The sequence below is a fragment of the Sphaeramia orbicularis genome, chromosome 7 (genome assembly GCF_902148855.1).
Source record: "Sphaeramia orbicularis chromosome 7, fSphaOr1.1, whole genome shotgun sequence".
Lineage (NCBI taxonomy): Eukaryota > Metazoa > Chordata > Actinopteri > Kurtiformes > Apogonidae > Sphaeramia > Sphaeramia orbicularis.
In genome coordinates, this window is record NC_043963.1 from 51,128,865 (window position 1) to 51,149,658 (window position 20,794).

The 20,794-nt window shown below is 40.5% G+C and overlaps 1 protein-coding gene across 1 annotated transcript in view; it reads left to right on the forward strand.

The window, feature by feature from the left end:
* Positions 1-269: 269 nt before the first annotated feature.
* Positions 270-20,794, forward strand: part of LOC115421974 (serine/threonine-protein kinase 38-like) — a 74,092-nt gene continuing 53,567 nt past the window's right edge. Inside the window, 2 exon segments of the mRNA XM_030137995.1 lie at positions 270-342; positions 2,281-2,418. Coding sequence (XP_029993855.1) covers positions 2,288-2,418 — 131 coding nt within the window. The 5' untranslated portion in view covers positions 270-342; positions 2,281-2,287.

Consider the following 20,794-nt stretch of genomic DNA (forward strand, 5'->3'; position numbering starts at 1 on the left):
GACAGACAGACAGACAGATAGATAGATAGATAGATAGATAGATAGATAGATAGATAGATAGATAGATAGATAGATAGATAGATAGAATTTCTTAAGGGATATAGATTTTACAGGAAGGATTTAGTTGTTTTTTTCCTGCCAATCATTTGTTCCACACTCCTGTCCAATTGGTGGCGGTAATGCACCATTAAAGTGGTTTGGCAACCGCCAATAAACTAGAAGAACAAAAACAAGACGTTCCATACGTTTGGCCACTAGGTGTCAGGCTTAGGTCAGACTTTGTTTGATTCAACACTCGGCAAAGCAGAGGAAGACACGGCAGACACCGCACCTTCAACCAAGGTAAGCGAACAAAGACTAACTACAAACATGCAGCATGAATTAATTAAAGTACACTGTATTGAATATGTTCTTACTTAATCAGTGCTCAATTAATTGCGCACATTTTCCGTCTTAGATAGTTTGGTTTCGAAACTAAAAAATTTGTGGTGTTGTGGTAGATTACGCTCCGTAGCTAACGTTTACTAAGCTAACTTCACCAGAAGCAAATAGCTTCTGTTAACTTTAAACCATCAAGTGTTGTATAACGTAAATATGTTGTTCCGCTTACAGCTTTCAGAATAAAAGACTTTCACGCTCGGTCTGCAAAATTCCGTTGAGGAAAAGGTACAGTTTTAATTTGAAGAAAACATAAGGCGTTGTTGATACTGTCAGTGTTTGACTTGAGCTTTGGAACTTTAATAGCTAACTAGCAAGCTAACAAATGTTGGTAGGTTAAATAATTTCTTTACAGAACGTTCAAGTTAAGATAACTTGCGTAACCTTAATAAATAAAAGTGACAGTCGATGAAACACGACGTTAGGATTGAGTTTCATTACTTTGGCGACATAGTATTTATCTATTAAGGTATGTAGTTTTTTTTTTGTTTGTTTGTCTGAATACCGTGAGACCGAAACCACAACTCCGTCTTGACAGTAGCTATAAGAACGGATAAACCTAAATAAAGTGCATTTAACTTCTGTCCGTAGCCTCAGTGTGATTCGGTTATTAATCATCTCAAAGAGACACTATTAGCAGCTGAACATTACTCTTCATGTAATAGAGTGCCGAACGTGTCTGTTTTCGCGTCTTCGTGTGCGCGCACACACACATTTGAAAGTATATCTCTCATGTGTGATGTCAGTTACCAGCTTGATTAAAATAAATGCCCTTTCGGTAGCAGTTAATACCCAGATCAGAATTTCTTTAACTCGTATACTTATTCTGTTCCAGTAGTATAACCAAAGACACACACCCAATTTTGATGAAAGCACCTGAGAAGAAATACTTCATCAGTTTTTTCCAGAATCTGTCCTTTATTTGAGAACTTTTTCTAGTAACTTTTTCCTTTTAGCTTGAACACAAATATCTGTACTTTCTACTTCATAGATGTTCAAAACCGAAATATTACTGTAGTTTGAATGCATTTAAGGGTGGGTGTTTAATTCTATATATACACACATCAGATGTAACATGATGAAAAATGAAAGATGTGATGACACAAGATAGTGTACTGTCTCTGATTTTGAGTTTGTGCCCTTTGTGTTCATTTTTAAATTTTGATTTAATGCTGCTTTAAAACAAAATGAAGGAAATGCTTGTAATGAGTTGTTGTTTTACAAAATGAAACAATGTAAAAGACGAAAAAGGCATCATAGATTTTCCGTTGCTGACTTTGACACTGAAAACTGATTTACATTTCAGAGTTAAGTTAATGTTCATTGTTTTCTGAGTTGTGTTTAGATGTGTTGTACAATGGTGTAAGCTTGGCTTTTCTCTTTTCATACAGGCAATGTAAATGAAATTTAAAGTGTGACTTTTTATTTTATAGTATGAGAATGTATCTGAGTTTGGAATTTGTCATTTTACTACTGCAGAGATGCTTAATCAGTACTTCTGCTTTTACAACAGTCTGTTTTCGCACATTTGGCTTCATCTTTCATGTAAGTCACAGTGGGTCTAAACCATCAAGGCTTACACAAATCAACTTTCATCATTGTTCCTTTGCTGTCACAATGTTATCCCTGTTACTCTGCACAACCGACACAGCATATGCCTTCCTTCCTCTTTTTCTTGACATATGAGAACTGAATAATTCTGACTAAAGATGTAAAGTAGTATTTATGTCAGTGCAGGTTTTGGACTCCTTTCAGCTCTCTCACAGCCTGAATTTTTATCTATTTATGAAAGTGGAACTGTTCCCGGTGAAAGGCTCCCTTTACTGTCTGCATTTTTTTCAGGTAAAGGATGGCTATGACAGGCCAAAGCTCATGCTCCACCATGAGTAACCACACCAAGGAGCGGGTCACCATGGCCAAAGTGACCCTGGAAAACTTCTACAGCAACCTCATCACCCAACATGAGGAAAGAGAGATGAGGTAAGGGCACTTTGAAACCTACGCCATTTGGGGAAAGAATAGAGCCATCATTAATGTTATCAGTAACCTGTGTTTTTACCTGCTTTTAACCAGCTAAATGTCTGCTGTGAAGAAGACAGTAAGAAACTTTTAATGTTATGCCTACCTTCTAGGGTTGCAAGATTAATCAATTTTAAATCAAAATCGGATTATATAATTAGGATGATATTTATAAAAGGGTAATCGTCAAATTGAATTTCATCTCTCTCGTGTTCCCAGGCTGCGCGCCTCCGGGCTACCGCCGGCTCCTCCTCCTAACTGTGACAGTAGTCTCCACAGTCTTTGGTCTCCACACACCAGTACAAAAATGCCATTTGCTAAGGAGAGTGAGAAGTTTGTGGCTAAAAATAGCAAGAGCAAGTCAGTTATGTAGAATTGGTACGGCTTTGAAGTTTCCATTGAAGACCAAACCATTCCTTGCTGCAAACTCTGTCTGAAGACGGTATCAGTCAAAGACAGCAGCACTACCAATTTATTTCAGTACCTCAAACTTCATCACACTCCAGAGTGGGAGCAGTGCGTTGCATTGTGGGCTGCCCACCAAAACAACATGTTGGCTAAAATGCCACCACCAACCCAAATCGAAATCAAGCTTTTTGAGGAGAAAATCAGGAATTTATTTTTGGCCAAAATTGTACAGCCCCTAATACCTTCTACTGTCATTACCTTTGCAGTGACCCTTGACAATGATTGGTTTATATGCAGGTAGAGATGTAATGATATGAAAATTTCATATCATGGTTATTGTGACCAAAATTATCACGGTTATCATTATTTTCACGGTATTGTTAAAATTTGTTCTAAATATTCAAAAAGTACTTATACAGACAGTGAAAAAATTTTACCAAGAATTATTTAGAACAAATAAATAACATGCACAATGTACTTTCTGTGGGCAGAGACATTGAAATATTAACATGTGAACATCAAACATACAAATGTGCATTAAAGATGGCACCTTTTGGTCATAATAGGTAACTGCACTTTATGCAAATTGTAGATAAAATACTTTTCCTTAAATTCAATGCTCATGTATGAGATCTAGTCTCACAGATTTCTGAGAAACTGGTACAGAAAGGACACTTTCACTCTTTGGTGTACCTTAAGCCTCAGTCACAAATGCCGTTACGAACGGCTACGAACTCTGTGCGAATGATCTATGGACCATTTCGTACGACCTTCTCAAGGCGGCCGTATAAGAATGGAGTTTTCATGGAGTGTTCGTGGACCGTTCCTAAGTTCGTAGCCAGGTGAGCAATCTTGTCCAAGATTTTCTATGAACGCAGTACGAAACCCCCTTTCGCACGGTGCACTAATGAATGCCTTATGAGCAATGTAAAGACAACGTACGATGTTTGTGGATCAGGAGGCCATTCCAGGACCCATACGTTCCTGCGGTGGCCGCAAGTAGAGCTCAACAACACATTGCAATGTTATTAGGGGTCTCTTACAGCGTTCACATGAACGGATGCACAGACAGAGATTTGCACGGTGTTCTTAAGATGGACGTAAGGTGTTTCTAGGCGGTAGTGCGTAATTTCTACAGCATTCGTGGTGTTCTTTGAGGGGGTCGAATAGAAATTTTCAAGACGGAGTGAATGACTGAACTCAAACGCATAGTGCAGAAGGGAATTAAGTGTTTTATTAACAGAAAAATAAACTTGAAACAAACCAGCAGAGAAAATGCACAGTCCACAAGGGCGAGGATCAGGGTGATGGATGTCTGTGTCAGACAGTTATTGTTTTTAACAATCACTTCTCTTTTTTATTCTTGTGTATCTTTGTTTTATTGTTATATCTTCTACTTCAAATGTCTTCATCTGATGTCTTATTATTACTCCTAATTTCTAACAGTACGATTCCGTTTTCCTGCCTATTTTACAGTAATGTGTGATTTCAGCACTACTGACAGTGCACGATCCCAAACATAGAAAACGCGCTTTCACAAAAGGCTTAATGTAAAAATAGGTTAACGTAGTTTAATGTCTGAAAAAAAAAGCATCAATCATCACCAAATTATGCGTGGACATCTCTAATGCTGGGATAGGCTCCAGTGCCTCAGGAACCATCTGGAGGATAAAGCGGTTCAGAAAATGAATGAATGAATGAATGAATGAAAGAAGAGTACTGTAAGATTAAACTATATGTTTAAGTTTTTTGCAGAGGTGGAAGTGGACATGACTACAGATGTCCACATGAACTTTGGTGATGATTGATCACTGTTCTGGGACATTAAACTACGTTAAGTTGTGTTTTTTATTAAGTGCTTTAGAATGTCCCTCTTCTTCCGCGGCTGTTGGACCAAAACAGCGTAAGATCTTCCCACCATTGACTTGCGAGCACCATGAGTTTCACGTAGGGCTGACATACATTGACCTTACGGCTAAATAATTCATGAAGTGGCCGTAGGTCTGACGTAGGAAGGTTTTAAGGCACTCTTAAGAAGACTGCGACAACTGTGTGCGGTGTTCGTACGACACACAATCACGTCATTTTCTCATGGTGGCCTCAAGATGCTCTTGCGTTTCCAACAGCAGCCATGCTGACTTTGTAAGACGGCCGTAAGAAACTACTGCTCCCTCCACAAATGTCTACGAACTCCAGAACTCGTACGAACTGGGAGATTCGTATGAACCCATCTTTCGTACGAAGCTTTGTGACTGAGGCTTTAGGTAGAAATCAAATGTGCATACACTAGCATATTAAACAAAGTAATGTGGATGTAAGAACAATACAACCACATGTAAACAAATCTGTAGTGCAGGTGTTTAAACTAACACACGCTATATACAAATCAAATGTATAGATGTAGGTGGTGGTTATGGAGATGGCTCATCAAATTTGTGTTGCCCCCCTTCACAGAGACTTTTTTCTGCATTTTCTGCAGACAGGTTGATCATCTTCAATTAGTTTCACCTCAGCATCGTTTAAAAACCCAAAATATGTCCAGACTTTTGACTTTGTCCTTTTAGTGGGGGGAAAAAAATCTCTCGAGCGCTATCCATGCGGGAAACTTCCGCCATGTTTCCAGAGACCAAACATTGCAAACTGTACATGTGCGCCTGGAGTGCTGCTGCTTCTCCAGGAAATGAGCAGTATCACCGTGAGTTTTTCAAAATGCGGTAATTAAACAGTTTTAATGATAATTGGAATTTGAAATGGTTATTAATCATCTGGAATTTTACCACAGTTTATCATTATACCGGTAATCATTACATCCCTATATGCAGGCTCTGTCTGGCATCGTGTTCTTCATTTCCCACTGTTTTTCTTCTTTTTTCGTTGGTAACAATAGCCTTGTGGAAGAGTCCACACTATCAAAAAAAATTTCACACTGAAAATGAACTAAACCATGGTTCAGTTTGATCTGGACTGAGATCACCTCTTTTGGTCATGGGGTGTGTGTGGTTCTATAAAAATACAAAAAGAAGATTAAACAATATATTAATAAAGAAAATCAAAGTACATGTGCTTCAGTCAACATCTCACACATTGAAATACAAAGAAAGTACAATAGAGATGCACACAAGCTATACAAAATTATTCAGTGGTCTCTGGCGCCCTCTTGTGGGCAAACAGCGCAACATGCGCGGTACGAACGCAACACGTGTGAATTGAACACACGGAGCTACCGTGCCAAATTACAGTTAGCATGATGAACAGGAGTCAAATAGTAAACGTAAACAATACACAAAAATGGTCTGGAGTTGGGTAGCGAGTAGAACTCAACGCTTATCACAAGTAAGTGCACAGAAAATAAACAAGCTAAGCTAACACTTGCTAATGCCCATTTAACAGCTTCGTAAAATCAGCTAACAGATTCTGCGTAATATTAATATACTCGAGTACTGCTAACCCGCATCAGAAACATTGGGAACATACACAAACCACTGAGCAATGCCATAACAGATAGATATAAACAAATTAGGGTGTAAGTACTCACACTGCGTCATGCACGCACACGGACCACTTCTCCATTACTCATGCACATCTGCCGACAGCGGAAAAGACAGCGCTACAGCAAAGTGCACGTCAACTTCAAAATAAAAGTCCCAGAAATTAAATAGACTTTCTGACATCTATATTTATGTATACTACCATCTAGCCTTGGGCTGTTATTATAATTATGCAGTTAATGGTTATGACTTAGCAACACAATTAGCAACATTAGCTAGCACTGCTATGGAGCGAATACAATGACAGTACGGCTTGCAGGCTCCTACAGATGTGAAGGCTGTTGTTATATGCTCTGTAACGTTCTCTTCATTATCAAGCAGGTAATCTGCCTAGAAATTCATTGTTTTGTCCTCCTGAGCCCTCCTGTTGCTCCCTATCAGACTAAGGCTGCATCATTGCCTGAGTTCTCTTCACCCTCTAGGTTTTTTGTGCGACGAGCTTGCAAACTTTGCAAAGTTTTTTCGAAAATGTACCATCACAAAAATTGCTTCAGCTCAGACATACAAACACCGATTTGGCTTAATTTTCCATCAGACGTCTATCTCCCAGGCCTACACCCATTTATTAAAAGAAATTGAAATTTCGCACTATATCGCCCCCTACAAATGTACATTTACAAAAATGACATTAGTTCGGACATACAAACACCGATTTGGCTCAAATTTGACTCAGACATCTGTCTCCCAGGCCTACACCTATTTGTAGGAAGAAAGTGAAATTTTGCGCTACAGTGCCCCCTACAAGTTTTTTAAAAAAATTTTTTAATTAAAATTGCTTCAGTTTGGACATACGAACCCCAATTTGGCTCAAATTTTACTCAGATGTCTATCTCTCAGGCCTAGACCCATATATTAGAAAAAATTGAAATTTGGAGCTATAGTGCCCCCTACAATTTTACCTTTACGAAAATTACTTTACTTCAGACAGACGTACACCAATTTGGCTCAAATTTGAATCAGTTGTCAATCTCCAAGGCCTACACCCATTTATCAAAAGAAAATTCCATTTCATGCAATAGCGCCCCCTACAAATTCACCTTCACGAAAATTGCATCAGTTCGGATATACAAATGCCGATTTGGCTCAAATTTGACTCAGTGGTACATCTCGCAGGCCTATACCCATTCAATGGAACACATTGAATTTTGGCTCCATAACGCCCCCTAAAGATTTATTTATACAAAAATTTGTTCAGTTTGGACATACGAACACTGATTTGTCTCAAATTTGAGTCAATTGTCAATCTCCCAGGCCTACACCCATTCATTAGACGACATTGAAATTTGGTGCTAGAGCACCACCTTCTGAACGATGAGCTTACTTCTACTGGACGTGCCCTTGGCGAGGGCCTTTAGATGTCGCTTGCGGCTTTAATTATTTATATATATATATATATATATTTTAATTTTTTTTCTTTCTCCTGCGCTTTGAGCTCAATTTTGACCCCCTGAACATTTATGAAAACTCACCAAATTTTGCACAAAATTCAGAAATGTGCAAAATTGAATTTACACATAGGTTTCGTAGATGTCGGTAAAGAAATGTTGCTGAAGCGCCCCCTTGAAAAGTGGAAATGCATTACGTCAATGGGAGAATGTCCAACATAAAGTTTGTCGTAGAGCCACGAAAATCAGTACACAGATTCAAAATGAGGAGACAAACAAAAAATATTATTGTGGCCACGCCCCTAAACCAACCGGAAGTCGGCCATATTGGATTGAAATGTCCAAAATGCTGAGTCAGTGTTTTCGCTGATGTCGTATTTTAACTATCTCCTCCTTGGCCGTTTGGCTGAATGAGCTCAAAATCGGTGTACAGTATCTAGAGAAGTGGGGCATCAAAAGTTAGCCGAATGTTTTGAATTGGTGTCACCGTTTTTGTGTGACGACGTCGCAAAGTTTCTTCGGGAATTTACCATTACAAAAATTGCTTCAGCTCAGACATTCGAACACCGATTTGGCTCAAATTTGACTCAGACGTCTATCTCCCAGGCCTACACCCATTAATTAAAAGAAATTGAAATTTCACACAATACCGCCCCCTCCAAATTTACATTTACAAAAATGACATCAGTTCGGACATACGAACACCGACATGCCTCAAATTTGACTCAGACATCTGTCTCCCAGGCCTACACCTATTTGTCAAAGGAAACTGAAATTTTGCACTACAGCGCCCCCTACAAGTTTTTTTTTTTACATTTTTTTATTAAAATTGCTTCAGTTCGGACATACGAACACCGATTTGGCTCAAATTTCACTCAGACATCTATCTCTCAGGCCTACACCCATTTGTCAGAAAAAATTGAAATTTGGCGCCATAGCGCCCCCTAAAATTTTACCTTTACGAAAATTACTTCACTTCAGACATACGAACACCAATTTGGCTCAAATTTGAATCAGTTGTCAAACTCCCAGGCCTACACTCATTTATCAAAAGAAAATGCCCTTTTGCTCAATAGCGCCCCCTACAAATTTACCTTCACGAAAATTTTATCAGCTCGGACATACGAACACCGATTTGGCTCAAATTTGACTCAGTGGTACATCTTGCAGGCCTACACCCATTCAATGGAACAAATTGAATTTGGGCTCCATAGCGCCCCCTACACATTTACTTATACAAAAATTTCTTTAGTTTGGACATATAAAGATCTGCCTCAAATTTAAATCACTTGTCAATCTTCCACGCCTACATCCATTCATCAGATGACATTGAAATTTGGTGCTAGAGCGCCACCTGCTGAACGATGGCCATACTTCTACTGGACGTGCCCGTGGCGAGGGCCTTTAGATGCCGCTTGCGGCTTTAATTAGGCCCGAGCCGAGTAAAGCCGGCGCAGGGCCTATTGAGTCTGCAGTGGGAACATGGGGACGAAATCGCCAGTGACAAGGTCGCCTTTCGCCACTGTCGCCACTCTCACACATATTCACATTCACGGCACTGAGACCTTTCCGACGATGTACATGACATGTGCACAAATCGCATATTCACACCTGCTCAGAATGAATGGGAGTCAATGGGCCACGCCCACTCGGGGTCAGTCACATGGGTGTAAGTGCATGACACGTGACATCTGACCCCACAGACGTGGGGGAGCTTGAGAGCTTTCAAATAAGGCCAAATACGTGGTTGCCACGGAAACGGCTATGTTGTTCTTGTGCTCAGATTATTAGGCCCGAGCCGAGTAAAGCCGGCGCAGGGCCTATTGAGTCTGCAGTGGGCGCATGGGGACAAAATCGCCAGTGACGCGGTCGCCTTTAGCCACTGTCGCCACTCTCACATGTATTCACATTCATGGCACTGAGACCTTTCCGAAGATGTATATGACATGTGCAATAATCGCATATTTACACCTGCTCAGAATGAATGGGAGTCAATGGGACACGCCCACTCAGGGTCAGTCATGTGGGTGTAAGTGCACAACACGTGACCTCTGACCCCACAGACATGTGGGGGACCTCAAGAGCTTTCACATAAGGCCAAATATGTGGTTGCCATAGAAACGGCTATATTGTTCTTGCTCAGATTATTATTATTTTTATTAGGCCCGAGCCGAGTAAAGCTGGCGCAGGGCCTATTGAGTCTGCAGTGGGCGCATGGGGACGAAATCGCCAGTGACGCGGTCGCCTTTCGCCACTGTCGCCACTCTCACACATAAGGCCAAATATGTGGTTGCCATAGAAACGGCTATATTGTTCTTGCTCAGATACTTTTTTTTTTTTTTTACTTATTTTTTTTTAGGCCCGAGCCGAGTAAAGCCGGCGCGGGGCCTATTGAGTCTGCAGTGGGCGCATGGGGACGAAATTGCCAGTGACGCGGTCGCCTTTCTCCACTGTCGCCACTCTCACACATATTCACATTCACGGCACTGAGACCTTTCCAACGATGTATATGACATGTGCACACATCGCATATTTACACCTGCTCAGAATGAATGGGAGTCAATGGGACACGCCCACTCGGGGTTAGTCACATGTGTGTAAGTGCACGACACGTGACATCTGACCCCACAGACATGTGGGGGACCTCGAGAACTTTCAAAAAAGGGCAAATACGTGGTTGCCATAGAAACGGCTATATTGTTCTTGCTCAGATTATTATTATTTTTATTTTTAGGCCCGAGCCGAGTAAAGCCGGCGCAGGGCCTATTGAGACTGCAGTGGGCGCATGGGGACAAAATCGCCAGTGACGCGGTCACCTTTCGCCACTGTCGCCACTCTCACACATATTCACATTCACAGCACTGAGACCTTTCAGACGATGTACATGACGTGCACAAATCGCATATTTACACCTGCTCAGAATGAATGGGAGTCAATGGGACACGCCCAGTCGCGGTCAGTCACATGTGTGTAAGTGCACGACAAGGTGACATCTGACCCCACACACATGTGGGGGACCTCGAGAACTTTCAAAAAAGGGCAAATACGTGGTTGCCATAGAAACGGCTATATTGTTCTTGCTCAGATTATTATTATTATTTTTTTTTTTTTGTCTTATTTTTCTTTCTCCTGCGCTTTGTGCTCAATTTTGACCCTCTGAACATTTACGAAAACTCACCAAATTTTGCCTAAAATTCAGAAGAGTGAGAAATTGAATTTACATATAGGTTTCGTAGATGTCGGTAAAGAAATGTTGCGGCAGCGCCCCCTTGAAAAGTGGAAATGCATTGCGCCAATGGGAGCGCGTCCAACATAAAGTTTGTCGTAGAGCCACGAAAATCGGTACACAGATTCATCATGAGGAGACAAACAAAAAAATTTATTATGGCCACGCCCCTAAACCAACCCTTAGTCGGCCATATTGGATTGAAATTTCCAAAATGCTGAGTCAGCGTTTTCGCTGATGTCGTATTTTAACTATCTCCTCTTTGGCCGTTTGGCCAAATGAGCTCAAAATCGGTGTACAGTATCTAGAGAAGTGGGGCATCAAAAGTTAGCCGAATTTTTTGGATAGGAGTCACCGTTTTTGTGTGACAACGTCGCAAACTTTGCAAAGTTTCTCAGTGAATTTACCATTACAAAAATTGCTTCAGCTCAGACATACGAACAGCGATTTGGCTGAAATTTGACTAAGACGTCCACCTCCCAGGCCTACACCCATTTATTAAAAGAAATTGAAATTTTGCACTATAGCGCCCCCTACAAATGTACATTTACAAAAATGACATCAGTTCGGACATACGAACACCGATTTGGCTCAAATTTGACTCAGACATCTTTCTCCCCGGCCTACACCTATTTGTCAAAAGAAACTGAAATTTTGCACTACAGCGCCCCCTACAAAATTTTTTAATATTTTTTAATTAAAATTTCTTCAGTTCGGACATACGAACACCGATTTGGCTCAAATTTGACTCAGACATCTGTCTCCCAGGCCTTCACCTATTTGTCAAAAGAAATTGAAATTTTGCACTACAGCGCCCCTTACAAAAATGTTTAATATTTTTTTATTAAAATTTCTTAAGTTCGGACATACGAACAAAGATTTGGCTCAAATTTGACTCAGACGTCTATCTCCCAGGCCTACACCCATTTATTAAAAGAAATTGAAATTTCGCACTATAGTGCCCCCTACAAATGTACATTTACAAAAATGAAATCAGTTCGGACATACGAACACCGATTTGGCTCAAATTTGACTCAGACATCTGTCTCAAAGGCCTACACCTATTTATCAAAAGAAACTGAAATTTTGCAATACAGCGCCCCCTGCAAAAATTTTTAATATTTTTTTATTAAAATTGCTTCAGTTCGGACATACGAACACCAATTTGGCTCAAATTTGACTCAGACATCTATATCCCAGGCCTACACCCATTTATCAGAAAAAATTTAAATTCGACGCCATAGTGCCCCCTACAATGTTACCTTTACGAAAATGACTTCATGTTAGACATGCGAACACCAATTTGGCTCAAATTTGAATCAGTTGTCAATCTCCCAGGCCTACACCCATTTATCAGAACAAATTGCCACTTCGCTCAGTAACGCCCCCTACAAATTTACCTTCACGAAAATTGCATCAGTTCAGACATACGAACACCGATTTGGCTCAAATTTGACTCAGTGGTACATCTCACAGGCCTACACCCATTCAATGGAACAAATTGAATTTCAGCTTATAGCGCCCCCTACAGATTTATTTATACAAAATTTCTTTCAGTTCGGACATACGAACACCGATTTGGCTCAAATTTGACTCAGTGGTACATCTCGCAGGCCTAGACCCATTCAACGGAAGAAATTTAATTTTAGCTGCATAGCGCCCCCTACAGATTTACTTATACAACAGTTTCTCTTTTATGGACATACGAACACTGATTTTTCTCAAATTTGAGTCAATTGTCAATCTTCCAGGCCTACGCCCATTCATCAGAATCAGTGTCTAGAGAAGTGGGGCATCAAAAGTTAGCCAAATTTTTTGAATTGGTGTCACCGTTTTTTTTGTGACGACGTCGCAAACTTTGCAAAGTTTCTTCGCGAATTTACCATTACAAAAATTGCTTCAGCTCAGACATACAAACACCGATTTGGCTCAAATTTGACTCAGACGTCCATCTCCTAGACCTACACCCATTTATTAAATGAAATTGAAATTTCAAACTATAGCGCCCCCTACAAGTGTACATTTAAAAAAATGACATCAGTTCGGAGAAACGAATACCAATTTGGCTCACATTTGACTCAGACATCTGTCTCCCAGGCCTACACCCATTTATTAAAAGAAATTTAAATTTCGCACTGTAGCGCCCCCTACAATTGTACATTTAAAAAAATGACATCAGTTCGGACATACGAACACCAATTTGGCTCAAATTTGACTCAGTGGTACATCTCGCAGGCCTACACCCATTCAATGGAACAAATTGAATTTTGGCTCCATAACGCCCCCTACACATTTATTTATACAAAAATTGGTTCAGTTCAGACATACGAACACTGATTTGTCTCAAATTTGAGTCAATTGTCAATCTCCCAGGCCTACACCCATTCATCAGAAGACACAAAATTTGGGGCTAGAGCGCCACCAGCTGAACGATGAGCATACTTCTACTGGACGTGCCCTTGGCGAGGGCCTTTAGATGCCGCTTGCGGCTTTAATTATTATTACTTTTTTTTTTTTCTCCTGCGCTTTGAGCTCAATTTTGAACCTCTAAACATTTATGAAACTCACCAAAGTTTTCCCAAAATTCAGAAATGCGCAAAATTTAATTTACATATACGTTTCGTAGATGTCTGTAAAGAAATGTTGCTACAGCGCCCCCTTGAAAAGTGGAAATGCATTGCGCCAATGGCAGCATGTCCAACATAAAGTTTGTCGTAGAGCCACAAAAATCAGTACACAGATTCATCATGACAAGACAAACAAAAAATATTATTATGGTCACGCCCCTAAACCAACCCTTAGTCGGCCATATTGGATTGAAATTTCCAAAATGCTGAGTCAGTGTTTTCGCTGACATTGTATTTTAACTATCTCCTACTAAGTCGTTTGGCCAAATGAGCTGAAAATCGGTGTACAGTATCTAGAGAAGTGGGGCATCAAAAGTTAGCCGAATTTTTTGAATCGGTGTCACCGTTTTTGTGCGACGAGGTTGCAAACTTTGCAAAGTTTTTTCAAAAATTTACCATTACAAAAATTGCTTCAGCTCAGACATACAAACACCGACTTGGCTGAAATTTGACCCAGACGTTTATCTCCCAGGCCTACACCCATTTACTAAAAGAAATTGAAATTTTGCACTATAGCGCCCCCTAAAATGCACATTTACAAAAATGACATCAGTTCGGACATACGAACACCGACATGCCTCAAATTTGACTCAGACATCTGTCTCCCAGGCCTACTCCTATTTGTCAAAACAAATTGAAATTTTGCACTACAGCTCCCCCTTCAAGTTTTTTTTTAAATTTTTTAATTAAAATTGCTTCACTTCAGACATGCGAACACCAATTTGGCTCAAATTTGAATCAGTTGTTAATCTCCCAGGCCTACACCCATTTATCAAAAGAAATTTCCATTTCGCTCACTAGCACCCCCTACAAATTTACCTTCACGAACATTGCATTACTTTGGACATACGACCACCGATTTGGCTCAAATTTGACTCAGTGGTACATCTTGCAGGCCTACACCCATTCAACTGAAGAAATTTAATTTTAGCTGCATAGTGCCCCCTACAGATTTACTTATACAAAAATATCCTTACTTCAGACATATGAGCAATGATTTCCCTCAAATTTGAATCAGTTGTCAATCTCCCAGGCCTACACCCATTCATCAGAAGAAACTGAAATTTGGTGCTAGAGCGCCACCTGCTGAATGATGGGCATACTTCCACTGGACGTGCCCTTGGCAAGGGCCTTTAGATGCCGCCTGCGGCTTTAATTATTATTAGGCCCGAGCCGAGTAAAGCCGGCGCAGGGCCTATTGAGTCTGCAGTGGGCGCATGGGGACGAAATCGCCAGTGACGCGGTCGCCTTTCGCCACTGTCGCCACTCTCACACATATTCACATTCATGGCACTGAGACCTTTCCGACGATGTACATGACATGTGCACAAATCGCATATTTACACCTGCTCAGAATAAATGGGGGTCAATGGGACACGCCCAGTTGCGGTCAGTCATGTGTGTGTAAGTGCACGACATGTGACATCTGACCCCACAGACATGTGGGGGATCTCGAGAGCTTTGACATGAGGCCAAATACGTGGTTGCTATAGAAACGGCTATATTGTTCTTGCTCAGATTCTTATTATTTTTCTTTCTTTCTTTCTTTCTTTTTTAATTTTTCTTCTCCTGCTCTTTGAGCTCAATTTTGACCCCCTGAACATTTATGAAAACTCACCAAATTTTGCTGAAAATACAGGAGTGCGAGAAACTGAATTTACATATAGGTTTCGTAGATGTCGGTAAAGAAATGTTTCTTCAGCGCCCCCTTGAAAAGTGAAAATGCATTGCGCCAATGGAAGCATGTCCAACATAAAGTTTGTCATAGAGCCACGAAAATCGGTACACAGATTCATCATGAGGAGACAAACAAAAAATATTATTATGGCCACGCCCCAAACCCACCCTTAGTCGGCCATATTGGATTGAAATTTCCAAAATGCTGAGTCAGCGTTTTCGCTGACGTCGTATTTTAACTATCTCCTATTAAGCCGTTTGGCCAAATGAGCTCAAAATCGGTATACAGTATCTAGAGAAGTGGGGCATCAAAAGTCAGCCGAATATTTTGAATCGGTGTCACCGTTTTTGTGCAACGAGGTTGCAAACGTTGCGAAGTTTTTTCGAAAATTTGCCATGACAAAAATTGCTTCAGCTAAGAGATTCGAACACCAATCTGGCTCAAATTTGACTCAGACGTCTATTTCGCAGGCCTACACCCATTTATTAAAAGAAACTAAAATTTTGCATTACAGCGCCCCCTACAAATGTACATTTACAAAAATGACAACAGTTCGGACATACGAACACCGATTTGGCTCAAATTTTACGCAGACATCTGTCTCCCAGGCCTACACCTATTTGTCAAAAGAAACTGAAATTTCGCACTACAGCACCCCCCTATAAGTTTATTTTTCATTTTTTAATTAAAATGGCTTCAGTTCGGACATACGAACACCGATTTGGCTCAAATTTTACTCAGACGTCTATCTCTCAGGCCTACACCCATTTATCAGAAAAAATTTGAAATTTCGGCGCTATAGCGCCCCCTACAATTTTGCCTTTACGAAAATTACTTCACTTCAGACACACGAACACCAATTTGGCTCAAATTTTAATCAGTTGTCAGTCTCCCAGGCCTACACCCATTTATCAAAAGAAAATGACATTTTGCTCAATAGCGCCCCCTACAAATTTACCTTCACGAAAATTTTATCAGCTCGGACATACGACCACCGATTTGGCTCAAATTTGACTCATTGGTACATCTTGCAGGCCTACACCCATTCAATGGAACAAATTGAATTTGGTCTCCATAGCGCCCCCTACAGATTTACTTTTACAAAAGTTTTTTTAGTTTGGACATACAAAGATCTGCCTCAAATTTAAATCACTTGTCAATCTCCCACGCCTACACCCATTCATCAGATGACATGGAAATTTGGGGCTAGAGCGCCACCTGCTGAACGATGGCCATTCTTCTACTGGACGTGCCCGTGGCGAGGGCCTTTAGATGCCGCTTGCGGCTTTAATTATTATTATTAGGCCCGAGCCGAGTAAAGCCGGCGCAGGACCTATTGAGTCTGCAGTGGGCGCATGGGGACGAAATCGCCAGTGACGTGGTCGCCTTTTGCCACTGTCGCCACTCTCACACATATTCACATTCACGGCACTGAGACCTTTCCGACGATGTACATGACATGTGCACAAATCGCATATTTACACCTGCTCAGAATGAATGGGAGTCAATGGGACACGCGCACTTGGGGTTAGTCACATGTGTGTAAGTGCACGACACGTGACATCTGACCCCACAGACGTGGGGGAGCTCGAGAGCTGTCACATAAGGCCAAATATGTGGTTGCCACAGAAACGGCTATATTGTTCTTACTCAGATTATTATTATTTTTGTTATGTTTTTTATTTATTTTTTTTTGCATTATTTGTCTTTCTCCTGCGCTTTGAGCTCAATTTTGACCCTCTGAACATTTACGAAAACTTATCAAATTTTGCCCAAAATTCAGAAGTGCGAGAAATTGAATTTATATATAGGATTCGTAGATGTCGGTAAAGAAATGTAGTGGCAGCGCCCCCTTGAAAAGTGGAAATGCATTGCGCCAATGGGAGCGCGTCCAACATAAAGTTTGTCATAGAGCCACGAAAATCGGTACACAGATTCATCATGAGGAGACAAACAAAAAATATTATTATGGCCACGCCCCTAAACCAACCCTTTTGTCAGCCAAATTGGATTGAAATTTCCAAAATGCTGAGTCAGCGTTTTCGCTGACGTTGTATTTTAACTATCTCCTACTAAGCCGTTTAGCCAAATGAGCTCAAAATCGGTGTACAGTATCTAGAGAAGTGGGGCATCAAAAGTTAGCCGAATTTTTTGAATTGGCATCACCGCTTTTGTGTGACGAGGTTTCAAAGTTTGTAAAGTTTTTTTCTAAAATTTACCATCACAAACATTGCTTCAGCTTAGACATACAAACAACGATTTGGCTGAAATTTGACTCAGACGTCTATCTCCCAGGCCTACACCCATTTCTTAAAAGAAATTGAAATTTTGCACTATAGCACCCCCTACAAATGTAGATTTAAAAAAATGACATCAGTTCGGACATACGAACACCGATTTGGCTCAAATTTGACTCAGACATCTGTCTCCCAGGCCTACACCTACTTGTCAAAAGAAACTGAAATTTTTCACTACAGCTCCCCCTACAAAAATGTTTAATATTTTTTTATTAAAATTGCTTCAGTTCGGACATACGAACACCGATTTGGCTCAAATTTCTCTCAGATGTCCATCTCCTTGTCCTACACACATTTATCAGAAAAAATTGAAATTCGGTGGCATAGCGCCCCCTACAATTTTACTTATACGAAAATTACTTCACATTAGACATGCAAACACCAATTTGGCTCAAATTTGATTCAGTTGTCAATCTCCCACGCAGACACCCATTTATCAAAAGAAAATGCCACTTTGCTCAGTAGCGCCCCCTACAAATTTACCTTCACGAAAATTGCATTAATTCGGACATACAAACACCGATTTGGCTCAAATTTGACTCAGTGGTACATCTCGCAGGCCTACACCCATTCAACAGAAGAAATATAATTTTAGCTGTATAGCGCCCCCTACAGATTTACTTATACAAAATTTTCTTTAGTTTGGACATACGAAAAAAGATCTGCCTCAAATTTGAATCAGTTGTCAATCCCCTAGGCCTACACCCATTCATCAGAAGAAACTGAAATTTGGTGCTAGAGCGCCACCTGCTGAACGATGGGCATACTTCCACTGGACGTGCCCGTGGCGAGGGCCTTTAGATGCCGCTTGCGGCTTTAATTATTATTGTTTTTTCTTTCTCCTGCACTTTGAGCTCAATTTTGACCCCCTAAACATTTATGAAAACTCACCAAAGTTTGACCAAATTTCAGAAGTGCGAGAAATTGAATTTATATATAGGATTCGTAGATGTCGGTAAAGAAATGTAGTGGCAGCGCCCCCTTGAAAAGTGGAAATGCATTGCGCCAATGGGAGCGTGTCCAACATAAAGTTTGTCATAGAGCCACGAAAATCGGTACACAGATTCATCATGAGGAGACAAACAAAAAATATTATTATGGCCATGCCCCTAAACCAACCCTTTTGTCAGCCATATTGGATTGAAATTTCCAAAATGCTGAGTCAGCGTTTTCGCTGACGTTGTATTTTAACTATCTCCTACTAAGCCGTTTAGCCAAATGAGCTCAAAATCGGTGTACAGTATCTAGAGAAGTGGGGCATCAAAAGTTAGCCGAATTTTTTGAATTGGCATCACCGCTTTTGTGTGACGAGGTTTCAAAGTTTGTAAAGTTTTTTCTAAAATTTACCATCACAAACATTGCTTCAGCTTAGACATACAAACACCGATTTGGCTGAAATTTGACTCAGACTACTATCTCCCAGGCCTACACCCATTTATTAAAAGAAATTGAAATTTTGCACTATAGCACCCCCTACAAATGTAGATTTTAAAAAAATGACATCAGTTCGGACATACGAACACCGATTTGGCTCAAATTTGACTCAGACATCTGTCTCCCAGGCCTACACCTACTTGTCAAAAGAAACTGAAATTTTTCACTACAGCTCCCCCTCCAAAAATGTTTAATATTTTTTTATTAAAATTGCTTCAGTTCGGACATACGAACACCGATTTGGCTCAAATTTCTCTCAGATGTCCATCTCCTTGTCCTACACCCATTTATCAGAAAAAATTGAAATTCGGTGGCATAGCGCCCCCTACAATTTTACTTATACAAAAATTACTTCACGTTAGACATGCAAACACCAATTTGGCTCAAATTTGATTCAGTTGTCAATCTCCCAGGCCTACACCCATTCATCAGAAGAAACTGAAATTTGGTGCTAGAGCGCCACCTGCTGAACGATGGGCATACTTCCACTGGACGTGCCCGTGGCAAGGGCCTTTAGATGCCGCTTGCGGCTTTAATTATTATTGTTTTTTCTTTCTCCTGCACTTTGAGCTCAATTTTAACCCCCTAAACATTTATGAAAACTCACCAAAGTTTGACCAAAATTCAGAAATGTGCAAAATTTAATTTACATGTACGTTTCGTAGATGTCAGTAAAGAAATGTTGCGGCAGCGCCCCCTTGAAAAGTGGAAATGCATTACGCCAATGGGAGCACGTCCAACATAAAGTTTGTCATATAGCCACAAAAATCGGTACACAGATTCATCATGAGGAGACAAACAAAAAATATTATAATGGCCACGCCCCTAAACCAACCCTTAGTCGGCCATATTGGATTGAACTTTCCAAAATGCTGAGTCAGCGTTTTCGCTGATGTCGTATTTTAACTATCTCCTTCTTGGCTGTTTGGCCGAATGAGGTCAAAATCGGTCTACAGTATCTAGAGAAGTGGGGCATCAAAAGTTAGCCGAATTCTTAGGATCGGTGTCACCGTTTTTGTGTGACGACATTGCAAACTTTGCAAAGTTTCTTCGCGAATTTACCATTACAAAAATTGCTTCAGCTCAGACATAGGAACACCAATTTTGCTCAAATTTGACTCAGACGTCCATCTCCCAGGCCTACACCGATTTATTAAAAGAAATTGAAATTTCGCCCTATAGCGCCCCCTACCAATGTACATTTACAAAAATGACATCAGTTCAGACATACGACCACCGATTTGGCTCAAATTTGACTCAGACATCTGTCTCCCCGGCCTACACCTACTTGTCAAAAGAAACTGAAATTTCACACTACAGCGCCCCCTACAAGTTTTCTTTTATTTTTTTATTAAAATTGCTTCAGTTTGGACATACAAACACCAATTTGGCTCAAATTTGACTCAGACGTCTATCTCTCAGGCCTACACCCATTTATCAGAAAAATTTGAAATTTGGACCTATAGTCAAATTTCCAAAATGCTGAGTCAGCGTTTTCGCTGACGTCGTATTTTAACTATCTCCTCCTTGGGCGTTTGGCCAAATGAGCTCAAAATTGGTGTACATTTCTTAGAGAAGTGGGGCATCAAAAGTTAGCCGAATTTTTGAATTGGTGTCACCGTTTTTGTGCGACGAGGTTGCAAACTTTGCGAAGTTTTTACGGGAATTTACCATAACAAAAATTTCTTCAGCTCAGACATACGAACACCGATTTGCTTTACATTTCAATCAGAC